This window comes from Pogoniulus pusillus, chromosome Z, assembly GCF_015220805.1.
Source record: "Pogoniulus pusillus isolate bPogPus1 chromosome Z, bPogPus1.pri, whole genome shotgun sequence".
Classification (NCBI taxonomy): Eukaryota; Metazoa; Chordata; class Aves; order Piciformes; family Lybiidae; genus Pogoniulus; species Pogoniulus pusillus.
The window spans coordinates 11,624,052-11,642,166 of NC_087309.1; the positions used below are offsets into that span (position 1 = coordinate 11,624,052).

Consider the following 18,115-nt stretch of genomic DNA (forward strand, 5'->3'; position numbering starts at 1 on the left):
AGTGATAGAATCACCTCTCTGAATCTGCTGGCCACACTTCTTTTGATGCAGCCTGGAATCTGATTTGACTTCTAGGCTGCAAGTCACCTTCTCGTACACCAGCACCACCAAGTCCCTTTCCATGAGGCTGCTCTCTGACACTTCATCCCTCATCCTGTGCTGATCGTGAGGATTATTCTGTCCCAAGTGCAGGACCCTGCACTTGCTCTTGTTAAACTTCATGGGATTCACCTATGCCTACCTCTCCAGCATGTCCAAGTCCCTTTGGATGACCTCCAATCCCTCTGATGTGTCAACGCCGCCATGCAGTTTGGTGTCATCTGCAAACTTGCTGATGGTGCCCTCAATCCCACTGTCTCTGTCATTAATAATAATAAATAGCACAGATCCCAGCATGGACCTCTTGAGGGACACCACTTGCCACTGGTCTCCATCTGGACTTGGAGCCTTGGACAGAAGTGCGTCTAACGTGGAGTCAGAAGTGTTTCTGGAAGCTCCATATAGGAGCAACCTCAGTGGTGCCTGCCCTGCTGCCAAAATCCCACCAAACAAAGCCAGGAGTATGTAGTCATTGCATCACTCTGGAGTTCTGTCTATGGGTATCAGTTTTACAGGCAAATAAATGCATATTGGAATTTATGTATGAAAAAGTAATTTCAAAGACTGGTGGTTATTGAAGGTAATAAATAGTAGTTTTTAATGCCTTACGGCCTCAGAAAGCAAACTAAATCATTAAGAACTGTGAAAAACAAGAGAAATAGCAGCAAATCCTTGGTGGATTAATGTCAGTATTTTATAGCTGGCAGTTCTGAGTGATTCATGCATGAGTGGACTTTTGATTAGAACCAAATAATGAAACTTACAGTCAGCAAAGTGTAGACCAGGAGCACACCTAAGTTCATTCTGCAGATCAAGAGCAGTACTCCTGCTTCTAGTGATTTCACAGTGACCTCTTAGGAGACAGTACTGGGTCCAGTCTTGTTCAACATCTTCATCAATGACCTGGATGAAGGGACAGAGTGGACCCTTAGCCAGTTTGCTGATGATTGTTCCGGTTTGGGGCCATGAGCGTACCTGGGACTGGAAGACAGAAATTACTCTTACTCCTTTTCAGGAATAAGAATGAGGATACTGCACACTGATTGGAAGTTTAAAGAGAAACTCTATTTACAAGAGCATATATACAAAAGGCAATCAGATAGAATAAGTATGAAACTCATTGAGCCCAAACTGGTCTTGTAGAATCCTCCACCCCTTCCACCCGCAGTCGGTCTGAGGATAGGCTGAAGCTGCTCTCCCCAGAGACGCAGCTCCATTCCCTGCCAGCCATCATGCCCACGAACCATGAGATAAAAATGTGCACTGTGGAAGGAAGAGATGCTGGGAAGAGACAGGGCAGAGATCAATCAGGCACTGTCTTTTAAGCTGTGATGCTGGAATGCAGATTAGAATAACAGTGTTAAAATGTCCTGGGAGGAGCAGGTCCATCCCCCTGGGATGGGCCTCTATCTCTGTGGTTTTGTTAAGGTGGACGTGGGTTCCCTCAAACTGCCACAGTAATACAGAACTGAGAGGAGTGGCTGACATCCCATCAGGCTGTGCTGCTGTTTAGTGGACAGGCTGGAGAGCTGGGCAGAGGGAAGCCTCATGAAGTTCGACAAGGGCAGGTGTAGGGTCCTGCACCTAGGTGGGAACAACACCAGGCACCAGTACAGGTGAGGGGGCTGACTTGCTGGGGAATAGCTCTGCAGAGGGCACCGTGGTACTGCTGGTGGGCAAAACCTTCACCATAAGCCAGCAACATGCGCTTATGGCCAAGAATGCCGATCGTATCCTGTGGTGCACTGAAGAAGAGTGTGGTCAACGTGTCTGTTTCTGCTGTGCTGTAGTGAAGCCACAACTGGAGTACTCAGTACATTTCTGGGCTCCCCAGCAGAACTACTGCATAGAGTCCAATATTTTTCTGAGGGAAAAGGCTGAGAGGCCTGGGGCTGTTTATTCTGGAGAAGAGCAGCCTGAAAGGGGATAGTCTCAATGCTCAGCAAGAACTAAATGTCAGGAGTTAAGAGGATGGAGTCAGGCTCTTTTCATTGGTACCCAGTGACAGGACAAGGGGCAGTGAACACAAACCGGAACACAGGAAGTTCCACCTCAACATGAGGAGAATCTTCTTTGCTGTGAGGATGCCAGAACCCTGGAGCAGGCTGTCCAGAAAGGGTGTGGAGACTCCTCTGGAGGGTTCAAAACCCTCTTGGACGTTGTGATCCAGGGTATCCTGCTGTGGGTACCCCTGCTTTAGCAGCAGAGTTGGACTGGATGGTCCTCAGAGTCCCTTCCATCACCATGCTGTGATTCTGTGCAGTAAAATTGAGAACCCTGAAACTGAAAGTATTGTTCTCTTAAATACCTGTGAGACGAGGGAGAATGGCTTTTGTGGGAAATCAGGAGGGATGACAGAGATTGTTGTGGCTGCTCTCTATTGAATTCCAAGAGTCATGGCAGTCCAGTGAAGCCCTTGCTGACTGGAAAAGAGGAAACATAACCACCATTTTAAAAAAAGGATAGAAGGACGATTTAGAGAACTAAGGCCAGTCAGTCTTACCTCCACAACAAGTAAGATCAAGGAGCAGATACTCCTGGAGGCACTGCTGAGGCAGAACAATAATGAAGAGGTGATTGGGTGCAATCAACAGGGCTTCAACAAGGGAAAATAGTTGGGTCCCTGCCAATGTCATGATTTCAACCAGACCAAGTGCAGGGCCCTGCGTCTGCGTCAGGGCAATCCCAGGCACCAATATAGGCTGGATGGTGACTGGTTTGGCAGCAGCCTTTGAGAAATGGACTTAGGGGTGCTGGTGGGTGAGAAGTTCTGTATGAGCTGACAGTGTACATTTGCAGTCCAAAAAGCTAACTGTATCCTGCATAAAGAGAAGTGTGGCCAGCAGGTCAAGGGAGGTGATTCTCCCCTTCTAAACCGCTCTTGTGAGACCGCACCTGGAGTACTGCATCCACTTCTGGAGTCCCTGTTATAAGAAAGATATAAATGTGCTGGAACATGTTCAGAGAAGGGCCATGAGGATGATCAGAGGGCTGGAGCACCCCTCCTGTGAAGATAGGCTGAAAGAATTGGGGTTGTTCAGTTTGGAGAGAAGACTCCGAGGAGACCTTATTGTAGCCTTCCTGTATCTGAAGCAGCCCTGCAAGAAAGCTGGGGAGGCACTTTTTAGGATGTTGGGTAGTGATAAAACTGGGGGGAATGAATCCAAGCTGGAGGAGTCATAGAATCAACCAGGTTGGAAGAGACCTCCAAGATCATCCAGTCCAACCCAGCCCTATCCAGTCAACTAGACTATGGCACTGAGTGCCTTATCCAGTCTTTTCTTGAACACCTCCAGGGACGGTGCCTCCACCACCTCCCCAGGCAGCCCGTTCCAATGCCAGTCAGTCTCTCTGTGAAGAACTTCCTCCTAACATCCAGCCTATACCTACCCCGGCACAACTTGAGACTGTGTCCCCTTGTTCTGCTGCTGGTTGCCTGGGAGAAGAGGCCAACCCCCACCTGGCTACAATGTCCCTTCAGGTAGTTGTAGACAGCAATGAGGGTAGACTTGAGATGTTAGGAAGAAGTTCTTCACCATAAGGATGGTGAGACACTGGAACAGGTTGCCCAGGAAGGCAGTGAAAGCCCCACCTCTGGATGTTTTTAAGGCCAGGCTCAATGTGGCTCTGGGCAACCTGATTTAGTGTGCCCATGGCAGGGGAATTGGAACTAGATGGTCTTTGAGGTCCTTTCCAACCCTGACAATTATATGCTTCTGTGATTCTATGATAGATTTGATTAAGTTGCGGTGGGAAGTTGATGGCTTTCTGGAGACTTTCCCCACTTTTTTTTTTTTGCATGAGTATATTCAGAGTAAGAGTTTTTAATACAGGAGGTGGGCACCCTATATATAGAGAAATAACTCAAGATAAACCAGAACGTAGTTATCTACCGCACTGCTGACTCTGTAAATATTTTTTTGTGCTTTTCCCCACCTGTGTTGAAGGACAAACCTGTAGGAACTGAGAATCTCTCTGAGCAGGGTCACTGTCCTCCTGGACAGAGTGTGTCAGAGAAGAGCAACTAAGCTGGTAAAGGGTCTAGATAACAGCTCTTATGAGGAGTAACTGAGGGAGCTAGGATTGTTCACCCTGGGTAAGAGGAGGCTCCTCACTCTCAACAACTCCCTGGAAAAAGGATGGAACCAGGTGGGGTCAGTCTCTTCTCCCAGTTAACAAGTTGTAGGACAAGAGAAAATGCCCTCAAGATGCACCAGGAGAGGTCTTGAGTTTGATATGAGTAACAGTTTCTTCCCTGAAATGCTTCTAAAGGCCTGGAACAGGCTACTCATGGCAGCGGCAGAGTCCCCATCCCTGGACGGATTGAAAAGTCATCTAGGTTTAGTTTTCTTGTGGTGATCTGCAGCACTGGGCTAGTGGTTGGACTTGATCTTAAAGGTTTTTCCCAACCTAAACAATTTCATGACTCTTTCACCACTGAATAACGGAAGATTGATGGATGTCGTCTACTTTGAAATATTTTAGACCTTTTACCTGGTGCCCCTCAGTATTCTCTGCTCTCCCTTTGAGTATGAAGAGTCTGCATCCTGGTGGATCTCTGAGAAAGAAACAGTGGGATGCATGGGGACATGTGGTTTAGAGCAGGTGAAGCACCCGCTGAAGCCCCAGGGCGGGTGGCTGGAGGACAGAGCAGTAAAGGTCATTGCTGCTTTCTGCATAGAGCCATGTCTGAATCCTGTCTGTCCCACCATGAGGCTACTTGCCATGGGGCAGGTGCCAGGGCAATGGCCTTCCTTGAGTGCCGGAGTGCTAGAGATGATGGAGGACTGGGGATGGCTTGTTGTCCTTGAAACTAGGTGGATCTGATTTGAGGATCAGTGGTATTTTGGCAGCTCTTTGGTTCTGTTTCCTGCTACCTCCTGCCACTCTTTCTATCTCAGGCAGGTACAGAGAGGCTCTGGAGAATGGGTTTTATGGAAAAAGAGAGAACAGTAATCAAAGTGAATATAACATCAGCAATCCCACATGCTCTCCTCAGAAGCATCTGATCCCTTTAACAGGCCTAATCCCACCCTCTCTTCCACTCCCTAATCACTGCCTCATGCTTCCGCACTGGCTGCAGGATGCTTGCACTCATGGCCACCTCTTGCCAGGAGCTGTTGTGGTGCCTCTGGCCATACTTCTCCTGCCTTTTGTGCTGGGACATACTGTCTGTGGCTGGTGGTTGTTTTTCCCTTGGATGCAACCTTGGCTGTTCAGAATTCATTTTAGTAGTCTTGAGTTGATCTGTGCTCTGTATGGGTTTGGCCATGGTGGTGTTAGATTGACACTTGAACTCAATGGTCTTGGAGGTTTCTTCCAACCAAAACAATTCTGTGATTCTTTAAATCCACTTAAAAATCAGTGCCAAAAAGTCCTTAATCTTTGGCATTGGTTAATTGCAAAGCTGCATGGTGGAAAATGAAAATTAAGTATAATGACATTTTCTTTAATGGTTAGATAAAAGGCAAGTATAGTACCTTATAAATCCCTGAAAATTTAAGAGAAAGATTTTGTACTAAAAGCCTAAGCGCCATCATCTCTGAAAAGCCAAGATCTGAGCGTCTTTCTCTACCTTGGGTCCTCTGTTAAAAAGGGAGAAAATCCTCCATGTGGATGCTGCATTTTCTGTGTTGATTCACTTCAAAGGAGCCCCCACCCACTTGATTTCCCGCTATTCCTGTACTTTTATGGAGGCGAAGAGAGTTAGCCAAGTAGCCATCACCAGAAAATACTTCAGGAAAGAGCAGATCTTGAAGAAGGAGATAGGTGGGTTTCTGTTGTTGCCTGTTTGAGACAGGGATAATACAATCTGTGCAGTGAAAATGCAGTGCTGTAGGCCTTACTGCAGGGAACAATAAACTTAGAAACGCAGTCACTGTGCCTTGTGACTTCACAAGAACTTAAGAGGTCTCAGTCGATTTGAACGAGGGACATCTATGATAGTCCTTACAGTTCTTTCCCCTAAATGCTCAAGTTTTGAGGCCCATACTGTCATGGTGCCTTACAGTCAGGCTAATTTCTTTTCAGTGGTACAGAAAAGTATCTCAAACCCAAATAAGTAAGGAAAGCTGATTTCTAAATTAAAAAAAAAAAAAAAAAAGGCAAACAGTCTCTTTCCTCCCCCTCCCAAAAAGGGCACAACAACAACAAAAAGCCTCCATCCTCCAAAACAAACTAAAATAACAAATCAAACTGAAAAACAACCCTTACGAATGTCCTACACTTAAATGTGTTTTTGTATCTTCAGATGAGGTTTGTTTGCTTGATTTCTTTAAAAATAGATCCAAAAGATGACTTCACGTCTTAGTGAGTAGTAGGACACTAATTGCAATAGGCTGGAGTTATCTTACGGTTACTATGAAACTAATCATATGGGACACTTCAAAGAAACTAAAATACTACTGGAGTTCTAAGAAGGAAATAAAAATAAGTAGACTAGACTCTTACTCAAGGGAATATCTGAAAGGTGGCTATTCATAGCCACAATCTAGCATCTTAAAAACCTAACTTGAAGTATGCACCTGTGTAAATACAGAAAGTGCAAAAACTTCAGAATTTGTCAATAATACTGGTAGATATCATTTATGTGGTTAATGGAGTTTTTGAGTACTGCTGTGGTGCAAGCTTGTAAATCGTAGGGATATAGGCACATTGAGGCTCAATGGGACTGGGACTTCGGGCAGCCTCGTCTAGTTGAGGATGTCCCTGCTGACTGCAGGAGGTGTTTGCTCTAGGTGACCTTCAGATGTTGCTTCCATCCCAGACCATTCAGTGACTTTTGCGGTCTTAGTTTCAAGTACAGGTTATCAGTATTAAAATATAGTTATGTTCTTAGAATCAAAATTCCAGTTTTTATGGTTAGAGTGATTTCTAGCACTCCAAAATGGAGTCATGGACAGTATTTCAAGAAACAGTGTAATCCTGATGCAGTAACAGATAACGAGGTTTCTCTGGTCCCTCACTGTTACATGCTTAGTCTTAAAATTCTCCACTGAATGCAATTCAGCAGTTCCCTGAGTTCTGAACTGTATATCCTGCATCTTCTGTATTTTCAGATTTCATGGTCATCTTTTATATTTCTCAGTAAATACTCTGAAATACTGTTTGCTACCCTCTTTGTAAAAATATCTTCTATACTTCCTTTCAAAATCTAAACTAACGTTGTTCTTTTTAGCCTGGCATCATGGACTGGTTCATTCTTAATGATTTTCGTTTTAAAAAAAAATCTGTGCTTTATGTGTACCATGTAAATTGGAAATAGTGTTCTAGCTGTTACATATTAGAGATGCAGAATGCCAGTGACTTTTAAAATGTTATCTATCCGTCCTCTTTTTCCAAAAAGGAAAAAAGGAAGATCCCAGAAACTATAGGTGTGTCAGTCTCGCCTCTGTTCCTGGCAAGATCATGAGGCTATCATCCTGAAGGCTTTACAAAAGCATATGGAAAATGAAGAAAGGGTGATTGTTGATAAACAGCATGGCTTCACCAAGGGCAAATCATACCAGATGAATTTGGTGGCCTTTTATGATTGAGTTACAGCATCAGTGGATAAGGGAAGAGCAACTGGTGTCATCTAAAAGTGTAAAGTATTTGGCATTGTCTAGCCAGACATTCTGGTCACCATAATTGAAAAAGCATGGACCTGAGGGGTAAACCATTTGCAGGAAGAGAAGCTGCACACTCAGAGTCATGGTTGGTACTGGGACCGGTGCTGTTTAACCTCTTTGTGAGCAATATGGACAGTGGAATTGAGTGCACCCTCAGTAAATTTGCAGATGACACAAATGTATGGTTCAGTTGACATGCTGGAGGGAGAAGATGGCATCCATAGGGATTTGGGACAGGCTGGAGAGGTGGGCCCAGGCAAGTCCAGCAGCGTTGTGCACCTGAGTTCAGGAAATCCCAAGTGTGAGTACAGGCTGGGCAAGAAGTGGCTCAAGAACAGGCTGAAGGAGAAGGACCTTGAGGTGTCAGTTAATGAAAAGATTAACATGAGCTGGCAGTGTGCACTTGCAGCCCAGAAGGCTGCATATCCTGGACTGCATCAAATGTAATGTGACCAACAGGACCAGTGAGGTTGTTATCCCTATCTACTGTGCTCTTGTGAGACCCCACCTCATGTACTCAGTCTAGTTCTGGTGTGCACAGCATAAGAATGACATTGAACTTTTGGAATGGGTCCAGAGGAAGGCCTTGAAGATGGTCAGATGGCTGGTGTACCTCTCCTATAGGAACAGGCTGTGAGAGTTGGAGCTGTTTGGCCTGGAGAAAAGCAGGCTCTGGAAAGACCTTATATCAGCCTTCTAGTACCCGGGGGCCTACAAGAAATCTGGGAAGGGACTATTCATAAGGGCTTTGTCATGGTAGGATGAGAGGGAATGAATTGAAGCTTGAAGAGGTCAGATTTAGACAGAATATTAGGAATAAATTCTTTCCAGTAAGACATTGGAACAGGTTGTCCAGGAAGGTCATGGGTGTACCCTCCCTGGAGGTGTCCAGGATCAGGTGGGTAAGGCCTCACAGAACCTGGTCTAATGGAGGGTGGCCCTGCCCATGACAGGGTGGTTGAAACTAGATGATCTTCAGAGTCTCTTCCAGTCTAGATTGTTCTATGAATCTCTCCAACATTTTTCCTTTATATTTTGTCTTGTTGACTTTGTACACATGTCCAGTTTGGGATCATCTTGCTGGTATTGAAGCTGTTGTAACTCATTTGAGTGTCACCCATGATAACCTGTTGTACTCCTCTATTGTTTGTGATAAGAATTATTAGAAATATGAAACCAGGGTACTCAGAGCTTCCCCAAAATACTGTGAAGCGTTATGAGAAACAAGAGCTTTCAGTTACTTTTTCCTATGTATGTGGGATTGTGTTGATGTGTTAGTTTTTCTGTAAACTGCTTTTTTACACAGTGCTTAGAAAGTGCTAACCTGTTAAATTTTTTGTTATTTTCATAAATAGCTTTAAAACTGTATCAATTCTTATTTTCCTAAAGAATAATGTATTTAACTGTTACTTTGCTTTTATTCAAATGTATTAACTTGGCTACTTAGAATCATAGAATCAGTCAGGGTTGGAAGGGACCACAAGGATCATCTAGTTCCAATCCCCCTGTCAGGGGCAGGGACATCCTACTTTAATCTGTACATTTTAATTTGGTGCTCTTTTTTTTGTATATGTTAAAAAATGTAGTTTAGGAAACTGCTTATACTGGTAAGCAAACAGTCACTCATTCTTAAATTTTATTATCTTAGTTTGAGTTATTTTTGTTGTGCTATGCCTTCTTGAGGGAGGAGCTCAAACTCAGTAAAATAGATTGCCATCAGAGAGTAATTTAACACTGTGCTGTACTTTGTTTTGGGGAGAAAGTAAAGGACCTAGCTGGGTTAGTAGATTATCTTCATGAGAAGTTTAGTTATTAAGCATGTTTTTAGTACTATTGTTACAGTCAGTTGAGGTTAATTTAAGTTATGGATCATAGAAGGGTAAGAGTTTGAAGTGACCTTTGGAGATCAAGTCCAACACCTCTGCTAAAGCAGGTTCACCTAGGACAGGCCACACAGGAACACATCCAGGCAGGTTTTGTAAATCTCTAGAGAGGGATACACCACTTCTCTGGGCAGCCTGTTTCAATGCTCCGTCACTCGCCCAGTAAAGAAAGTCATTCCTCCTGTTGAGGTGGAACTTCCTTTGTTCCTGTTTGTATGCATAGTCCCTTGTCCTGTCACAGGACACCACTGAAAAGAGATTGGCCTCATCTTCTTGACAGCCACCCTTTGTATATTTGTAAGCATATTATGATCTCCTGTCACTCTAAACAGTTCCAAGTCTAGGCAGATGTACCAGTCCCTTCGTCATCCTTGTGGCCCTTCCTTGGACTCTCTAGTGCATCCCTGCCTCTCTTGAAATACGAGCTCTTGCAGAGGGGAAATTAATTGATGTGAGATTATAATTTTCCAAAATGAATATTGTTTATTAATGTAGGTATTGAGAACTCTTACCACTCCCAACACTAATTTTAATAGTATTTCAGTTCTTACACGGTCATGGAAGCATTCTATGGATAATATCTAGATGTAGTAATAACCAGCAAAATATTTAAACATTAATTGAACTGGAAGAGAAGATTCCCATGGTCAAATGCTGCTTGCAGTCAATGTACTGCTTGCCCACTAGATGGGCTCAAGGAGCTCTTTCTGCTATGGCAGAAGGCAACAGAGAATTACAAAGAGACAGTGAAGCATGTACTCCCAAATCTGGGAAGAGTACAGGCCTTGCACTAGGTAGGCAAAAGCTAAGTGTGTGTACCTCACCACAGGACCCTGGGCAGGCCAGACTTAGTGGCTACAGGTTCTTTTGTGTCCTTTTGTCCTCTTTTTCCATGCTTGCCTCTCTGGTAGAGCAGAAAAACATGCCTAGGCAAGGCAGGACTTGTGTAAGCCTATTTTGGGCCTATCAGGCCTACCACAACAAGAGCCCAGAGGTGGACATAGTACTCCAGACATGATCTCACTAGAGCAGATTAGAGAGGGGAGGAGAACCTAAGTCTTAACATAGTTTTGTAATTAAAATCCTATATAGTCTGATTTTTCAAACAACTAGGTGTGTTATTTTAAAGTTGCATAGTCTTAGAGGTGGGTTTGGTTTTATTTTATTTTTAATATTCTTCCTTGTTCTATCAGGTATATTTTTCCTAGTTTTTATCAATGGATGTTCATGATATATGAATGAAGTCAAAACACACTGTCTGCATTTTATTCTGTCCTAGGTGATTTGCAAGTCAGATGCTCCTACAGGGGATGTTCTTCTAGATGAAGCTCTGAAACACATAAAAGAGACTCAGCCTCCCGAAACGGTACAAAATTGGATTGAACTGCTTAGTGGTAAGCCTTGGACCTAATGTATTTGGGCTTTTTTTCTTCTCAATAAAGCTAATTTTCTGGCATCACTAGAGATTACACTATAAGGTTTATTTGGAGGAAGTATGCAAAAATATTGCTTATTCTGTCCTCTAGGGTAGTCTTTGGTTGATTGTAGCCTTTAATCATATATAAGTAACTGCTCCTTTTGACTTGGTACAGCATGGAAGTGTCAGAGGACATCTCAACTCTGTGGAAGAGGTGTCTTCCATAGACTGAAGTAAATTAGGGCTGCACCCTGGAGACACAAGTAACTGTCTCTGTAATTGGAAATGACAGTGGAAGTTTGGAATGTAGGCATGTAGATCTAGTATTCAGAATTTTTTATAAAGAAAGGAGATAAGAAGTTCACCACTCAGCCAAATCATCCTCATGTTTCACATCTATAAATCATAAAGAAACAATGAGTCAGTCAGGAGTTCTGTTTTTCCATTAATAGGAGAATTGTAGTAAATATTTTCAAATACTCAAATTTTTGTATCTAAGTCAGCAGTGTAAGTCCTTTGCACACAGCTCTTCCTGGAGAGCTAGTGGGGGGAAAAAAGGGCAATTACATTTTATCTTTACAGCTGCAGTTAGCATTTCCATCTATGTCACCAACAGTTGCATCCTCAGGATACATAAATTAAGGTGAAATTAACAGTAGCCATCTTTTAACAGGTAGTGTGCTTTTATTGTTTTGTTGGATTTTTCTTTTTTCTATAGCCAGAATTCATCACCAGGGTTTGGCTGTTTTTACAAAATACATAAAATGCAGCTTCTTTGGAGTAGATCAGAGCTGTTGTGCAAAGAGTGCAGGAAAGAACCCCACTGTTTTGTCAACAATGTGACTCTGGGTAGAGGGTAATGAGACTTGAAGTTATCTATCTAAATCTGTTACTTGTAACAGATGATAAGAGTTTTAAAAATGAGCAAAATCTCTTGCCTTTCCCTTTCTTCTTACTTGTTTTCATTATGTTCTTTCCATTTGACCTGTATCTCCTTAAACAGCCTTTCCTGCACATCAGTTTGTACTCCTGTCCTTGCCATCTCTTCTCCTTTGCTTCTTGTCTGTCAGGCAGGGAGGGGAGACAAGGGAAAACAGCAATTCTTGTCAGTATGCTGCTGTGCAGTTCAGTTCTTGCTCGGCTCTACTTCAGATTTTGCATCCTGCAAAAACAATTCATTTTACTTGTCCTAAATGCGTAATTTGTGCTGACATTTCACCTTCTTTCCCAGTGTGGGGCACATCAAGTTACTGCCGATTCAAAAAAGGTCAGCTAATAAATGAACAATGTTGTAGGTTTTCTTTGAGTTAAGTAAAGGTTTTCCTGACCTACTGAGCTTTGGCTCTGGGAAGATAGTTATTGTCGGTGCTGTGGCTAAGATTTGAATCAATCATTTTTACTTATGGTTATTAGTTACTAGTTCTTGGATGGCATTAGGGTTTTGAATTTCCCATGGTTTAAAAGACTGGCTTTTGAATAAAAATATTTTTATGTTTTGGTTGTTTGTTTTTTTTTTTTTAAAAAAGTTTTTTTAGAATTTTGCCTTAGTGCCTTTAGCTACTTTAGCTGTAATTATCTGTGATGTGAAGAATGCTTCTTGGAGTTACCATACACTGACGTCCAAGCCATCATGGAAATACTTATGTGGACGTGCAAGGTGATGTGTGTGCCAGACTCATGCTGTTTCTAAGATACCTCTAAGGAAAGTAAGCGTAGTGAATACAGAAGCTTGGATCAAAATGTCAAGTCTTCTGTACATGTAGCAAAGATCTATCTTGTGTTTGGGTAAACACGTGACTGTAATTGAGGGAATTGGTCACAAGGTGTCACCACAGTACTGATTTTTACTACAAAATAGTGACGTCCACTTAACAAATGTATCAAACTCTAGGACTAAATAGCCTTTGCTCTGTGAAATATTGTTAAGGAAACTACTCCTTTTGGTGGGAGTGTGTGATAGTTTCATTCCTGGTCAAACTGGAGAGCCACGTTCCATGAAGTGTGGATTATAGAGGATCTAATAAATGTACATAAGTATCTGAGGGCTGGGTGTCAGGAAGGGACAGGGATAGCCTCTGCTCATTTGTGCCCTGTAATAGGGCAAGTGACAATGGATGTAAACAGCAGCGCGGAAAGTTCCACCTCAACATGAGGAAGAACTTCTTTACTGTAAGGGTCACAGAGCACTGGAACAGGCTCCCCAGAGAGGTTGTGGAGTCTCCTTCTCTGGAGATTTTCAGGACCTGTCTGGATGTGTTCTTAAGTGACCTGAGCTAGACTCTATGGTCCAGCTATGGCAGGGTGGTTGGACCCAAAGATCTCCAGAGGTCACATTTCTCAGTGCTTAACAATGTTGGCTTTATCAGTAGCTTTTGCTGCTGATTTTGTGCCTTTTAAGCTCCCTCCTCTATGTACTCACATTAACACACTCTGAAGGTCTCCTGCCTTAACAGAATTCATTAGAATAATTTTAATAAAAACATTAAAGCCTCTGTGTGCATGCACTCCACACAATGTGTGGCCACTGTATCACCTGGTCAGGGCAGGAAGGGAAAGAAGAATCAAAACCTGAACTAAAAAAGAAATGCTATTGGGTAGCTGTGCATTAGCTTGTCTCTGTAGCACAAAACATGCCATTGATGCTTCTTCCAACCTCCAAAATAGTAAAAGGCTGGAAGCAGACATGCCAAGACTGGAGGGGATGCTTATTTTTATTATTAAAAGTAAATGCCTTTTTCATTTTTCATGACTTGTTTGAGTTTGGGGTTTATTTTTCTTTTATCTTTAGTACAAAACTGCTTAATTGTCATGTACTTAACCATAGCATGGCTCAGAGAGTGTTTTATCCAAACTTCAAATGTACACTGAAGTGCCTCCAAGAAGGCTTTCATGGTCTCTGTCTCTATGCTTAATTTCTGTGTAGGTCAGATATGAGAGGATTGCTGACAGCACAGTGTGTTGGTGTAATAGTCAGTTATATGAATTTGACAGCTCACCTGACTTGGGTTTTTTTCCTTGCCTTTTAGGTGAAACATGGAACCCTTTGAAGTTGCACTATCAACTAAGAAATGTCCGTGAACGGTTAGCTAAAAATCTAGTTGAGAAAGGTGTATTGACAACAGAGAAACAGAACTTCCTTCTTTTTGACATGACTACACACCCTCTCACCAACAACAATATCAAACAGCGCCTCATCAAGAAGGTTCAAGAAGCAGTTCTTGACAAATGGGTGAATGACCCTCACCGCATGGACAAGCGCTTGCTAGCACTTGTTTATTTAGCCCATGCCTCAGATGTTCTGGAGAACGCTTTTGCCCCTCTTTTGGATGAGCAGTATGATCTAGCCACAAAGAGAGTGCGTCAGCTTCTGGATTTAGACCCTGAGGTTGAATGTATGAAAGCCAACACGAATGAGGTGCTGTGGGCTGTTGTAGCAGCTTTCACAAAATAACGGCATTCAGACTGAAGCATTCTCTGTTCTTTCATGTGAAGCAATTGTTCCTCTTCTATTGACTATCCATATTTTCTGTAATTTGTACCTTCTCACATGATGAATTGGCTCTTGTTTAATGGGAATTAAAAGTGGTGTATTCCCTCCTTCTCTGTGTATCTCTATACAGGATTCTGCTGATGCAGGAAACCTTCCTGTTTAAAAACAACAGAAAAACGTTTTCCTGCCATATTGGCATTCCATTTCCTATTCAGTTTGAGTTATCTGAAATACTTTGTTTAATCTATTTTTCATTGTATTGTTATTGAAGTGCTTTAACATGGAGAGCACCTCAAGGAGGGAATACGCATGCAGCTGGAGCACTAGTCTCAGCTGGCACAGATATGTGCATGCATCAGTACTTCATCACAAATCAAAAAGGGCCTTTTTAAATCACCAAAGCTCCACGTTGAAGTGTCTGTCAGGACATTTTATACATAGATGTCATTTCAGTTACATCTAACAAAATTACTTTCAAAACAGAAATGCCATTAAACAGCTCTGTCAGTAGTTCCTGTTAGATGCCCTTTAAATCTTACTTTACATACAAGTCTCTCGTGCACTTATATTTTTGTTAGAACAATAGCTGAGACGTATGGCTAGTGTAGAAAGGTCCAATTGTTTCACAAACCAATTTGGGGATGAGATACATTCCATTGTACTGTATATATCGTTCAAATGTATATTAACTGCTGCCCCATCTTAGTATTTTGCAAGATCTACTTAGTTGTACACCTGATGCCCCTTATTTGCTGTTAGCCATTGCCGTTTGATGGAAAGGCCTCCTGTAAAGCATGTTTATCTGAAAGCTGTTTGTTGCCAGTGTTTCAGGTATTCTCAGTCTATGCATTGCCTTTGATAATTAGTGTACTGAAAGAAACCGTTTTCTATCACTGTTTGTACGGTTTTTCCCCCCCCCCTCCTGTATGGACGGTGCTCATGACCAGTACAATTCTTGAGTGCAGTCTTCAGTTTTGCACACAAGTTAATGTTTGTCTCTTAAACGTCAATTTACTTTACACTTCAGAAACAAAAAGTCATTCCTAGCAGGTGTTGCATGTGAACAGTTAGCAAGTAATGCCTCCAGACAATTAAGATTTCTGTAATGGGATGCTCTGCTATATTTTATTTATCTATACAATTACGCTGATTAGCACACTACTGTAAGCAAAAATCTATATATAAATCTTTGGCTTTTTAAAATTTGTTGCCACTTTGCCAGTGCTTGTTACCTCCCATTGGTTTCACAGTGTAAATAATATACATTGAAAAAAACAAAAGAACATTGATTTCTATATTTTTCTTTCCTCATCACAATGCAGATTTACAATGGGGCTTACAGGTGTTTAGAAACTTCTTTGGTTAATATTCAGAGCAAGAATACTAGATGGTGTATAACTGTAGAGTTGAAATTTAAGGGATCCCTTAATCTGTATACTAGCTTTTTACCTACAGTAAATAAACTATGATCTTGAAAGTGCCTGAATCAGAGCAAGCATGTAATTTTTATTTTTTGTTGCTAATTAGAAATGTTTTATTGCTTAACTGAAAGCTTTAGTTAATATCCTTCTTATTAGAAAGGAAGAGTTTATATCAAACTGACCTAATCAGCAACATTGCTCAGATCTGCTGATCGCAAATCACTCAGAGTTAGCTTGTGAGTGTGCATCTGTGCCTGTTGTGTGTAGACTTCTCTCTTGAGCACAACTCTACAGCCTCATCTGTGACTGGACTTCCAATTTTACACTTCTTTTTCAACCATATAGACACTTAAGTAGTTGACTTCAAAATACAGCTTAAATTCATCATACCAATATAACCATTTTTTACTAAAGGTTTTTAAACTATGGTCCTTAACATTTAATGGCACACTGTTCTTTCAGTTCTTAAATGCTGTTTCTTTAGAGAAATGAAGTTAAAAGCATATTGTAAGATATTTTGAACTCTTTAAGTTTACAAATAAAAAAGAAAATAGAAACTCTCAGTTGTAAGATGCTGTATTAAATACTTTGAGGAGCTTGGGCATGAACTGTTAACATCTTTTTAAACATCTCAAAATGTGATTTAAGTGGAGGTAAAATTAAGTTGCTGTGTTGCTCTTACATTTGACAATTTACAGAATAGCTTATGTACTCAATAGTATCTCTAACTCACTACTTTGCTTTCTGAGAGGATAAGTAATTAGGTTTACAGATCAGAAAACAGAGTATTCAGGAGCAAGTGAAGTGCACAGAACATTAAATGGCTTTGAAATATGCTTTAGACCAAAAGTGTCTTTCATAGTTCCTTTTCTGTCCTCTCATCTTCATGCTGAGAATATTTTCCATGTTCCTGCTGGTTTCATGTTAGGTTGTACAAAGTACTGTGATTTTTGTCACCCTCACAGCCAACATGATTAAAAAGAAATCACACTTTTAATTTCCCCCAGACAGAGAATTTGGGGTTTTGTGGTCTATTCTTCCTCACCCCCAATATAGAAAATAACTGCCAACAGTATTTATCATCTTTATTTTGTTCAACATAGAGCCTCTATGGCTGGGGAGTTGTGTCAAAGAGCTCTAATGTAGGTAATGACGGTTTTGTGAATAGTGGTAATGTCTTTTGCTAGATTACCTGGTGTAAGCCTGGATGCAGGGGATGAACTTTTGGAGTCTTGGGTCTTATGTCATGCTTTAAAAAACCAAAGCCACATGAGTGCTACCAGACCTTACGTATTACAAGGAAGATGAGTTTGGTAGATTAACAGGAACTGATTTAGCCAACATCCTTGCCTTTGTTGCTATTTCAGGTTCTAATAAAACAGTTAAATGTTGGAAACTGCTTTGTTCTGCTGAGATTCAGGTACCCTTCCTCCTGTGAGCTGCTGCTGCAGCTCATGGAGACCTGGTTTTCAGACAATTTTGTCTGCTCCAAGTCCTGATCTCTCAGTGGCTGCTTGAAGCAAAGACTGCTATCTGTAGCCTGAACCTGAGCATGTGCCTCAAGGAAGGATGTATATTATTCAGGGACACAGTCTTTTGAAACAAACTTTGAAGTTGATGTCAAACCAGATTTTGAAAGCTAAACTCTCAAGTAGTGTATATATGTAGTTTTACAGTCCTTGAAATTTACATCCTCCTCTCTTGTGTTTGTAAAAGAATGTTACAGTGCTCCTGTAAGGGATGTTAGTGAAACCTTCCTGCCGTACACGATGCTTTCAAGGCAAAGAGCTGCATCAATTGCCTATAAAAGCCTGGTGACTGAGTGCTTGCGTTCATGCCCATTTCTCCTACAAAGATATGTATTAACTGATGTGTTCTCTGTGAACTGGACTGAATCTGTACTGAAACAAAATAAAGCACCCTTTCAAGCTGTGGGCTGCAAATGGTTACTGTGTATCATATGCATGCAATACCTAAATGAGTTCATACATACATATATATATATGTATATGCTAACTAATTTCCAGTTTTTCTTGAGACTCTGGTCATCACCAGTTTTGAAAATAGAACTGTTAAGATTTTTGAAGAAGTCAGCTGGACTTCAGACACTTAAGGCAGTCAAATCCTGTTACATCCTAGTTTCCCCTATTGTCCGTCTATCTTTAAATACAGAAGGGGGTTTCCAGTTCCAGAGA

At 41.7% G+C, this 18,115-nt stretch overlaps 1 protein-coding gene across 1 annotated transcript in view; it reads left to right on the top strand.

Annotated features, from left to right (window-relative positions):
* The window catches only part of GOLPH3 (golgi phosphoprotein 3), a 48,754-nt gene extending 30,902 nt beyond the window's left edge, over positions 1–17,852 (top strand). Inside the window, exons 3-4 of the mRNA XM_064139999.1 lie at positions 10,872–10,986; positions 14,036–17,852. Coding sequence (XP_063996069.1) covers positions 10,872–10,986; positions 14,036–14,460 — 540 coding nt within the window. The 3' untranslated portion in view covers positions 14,461–17,852. The remainder of the gene's footprint in view (positions 1–10,871; positions 10,987–14,035) is intronic.
* Positions 17,853–18,115: the final 263 nt, after the last annotated feature.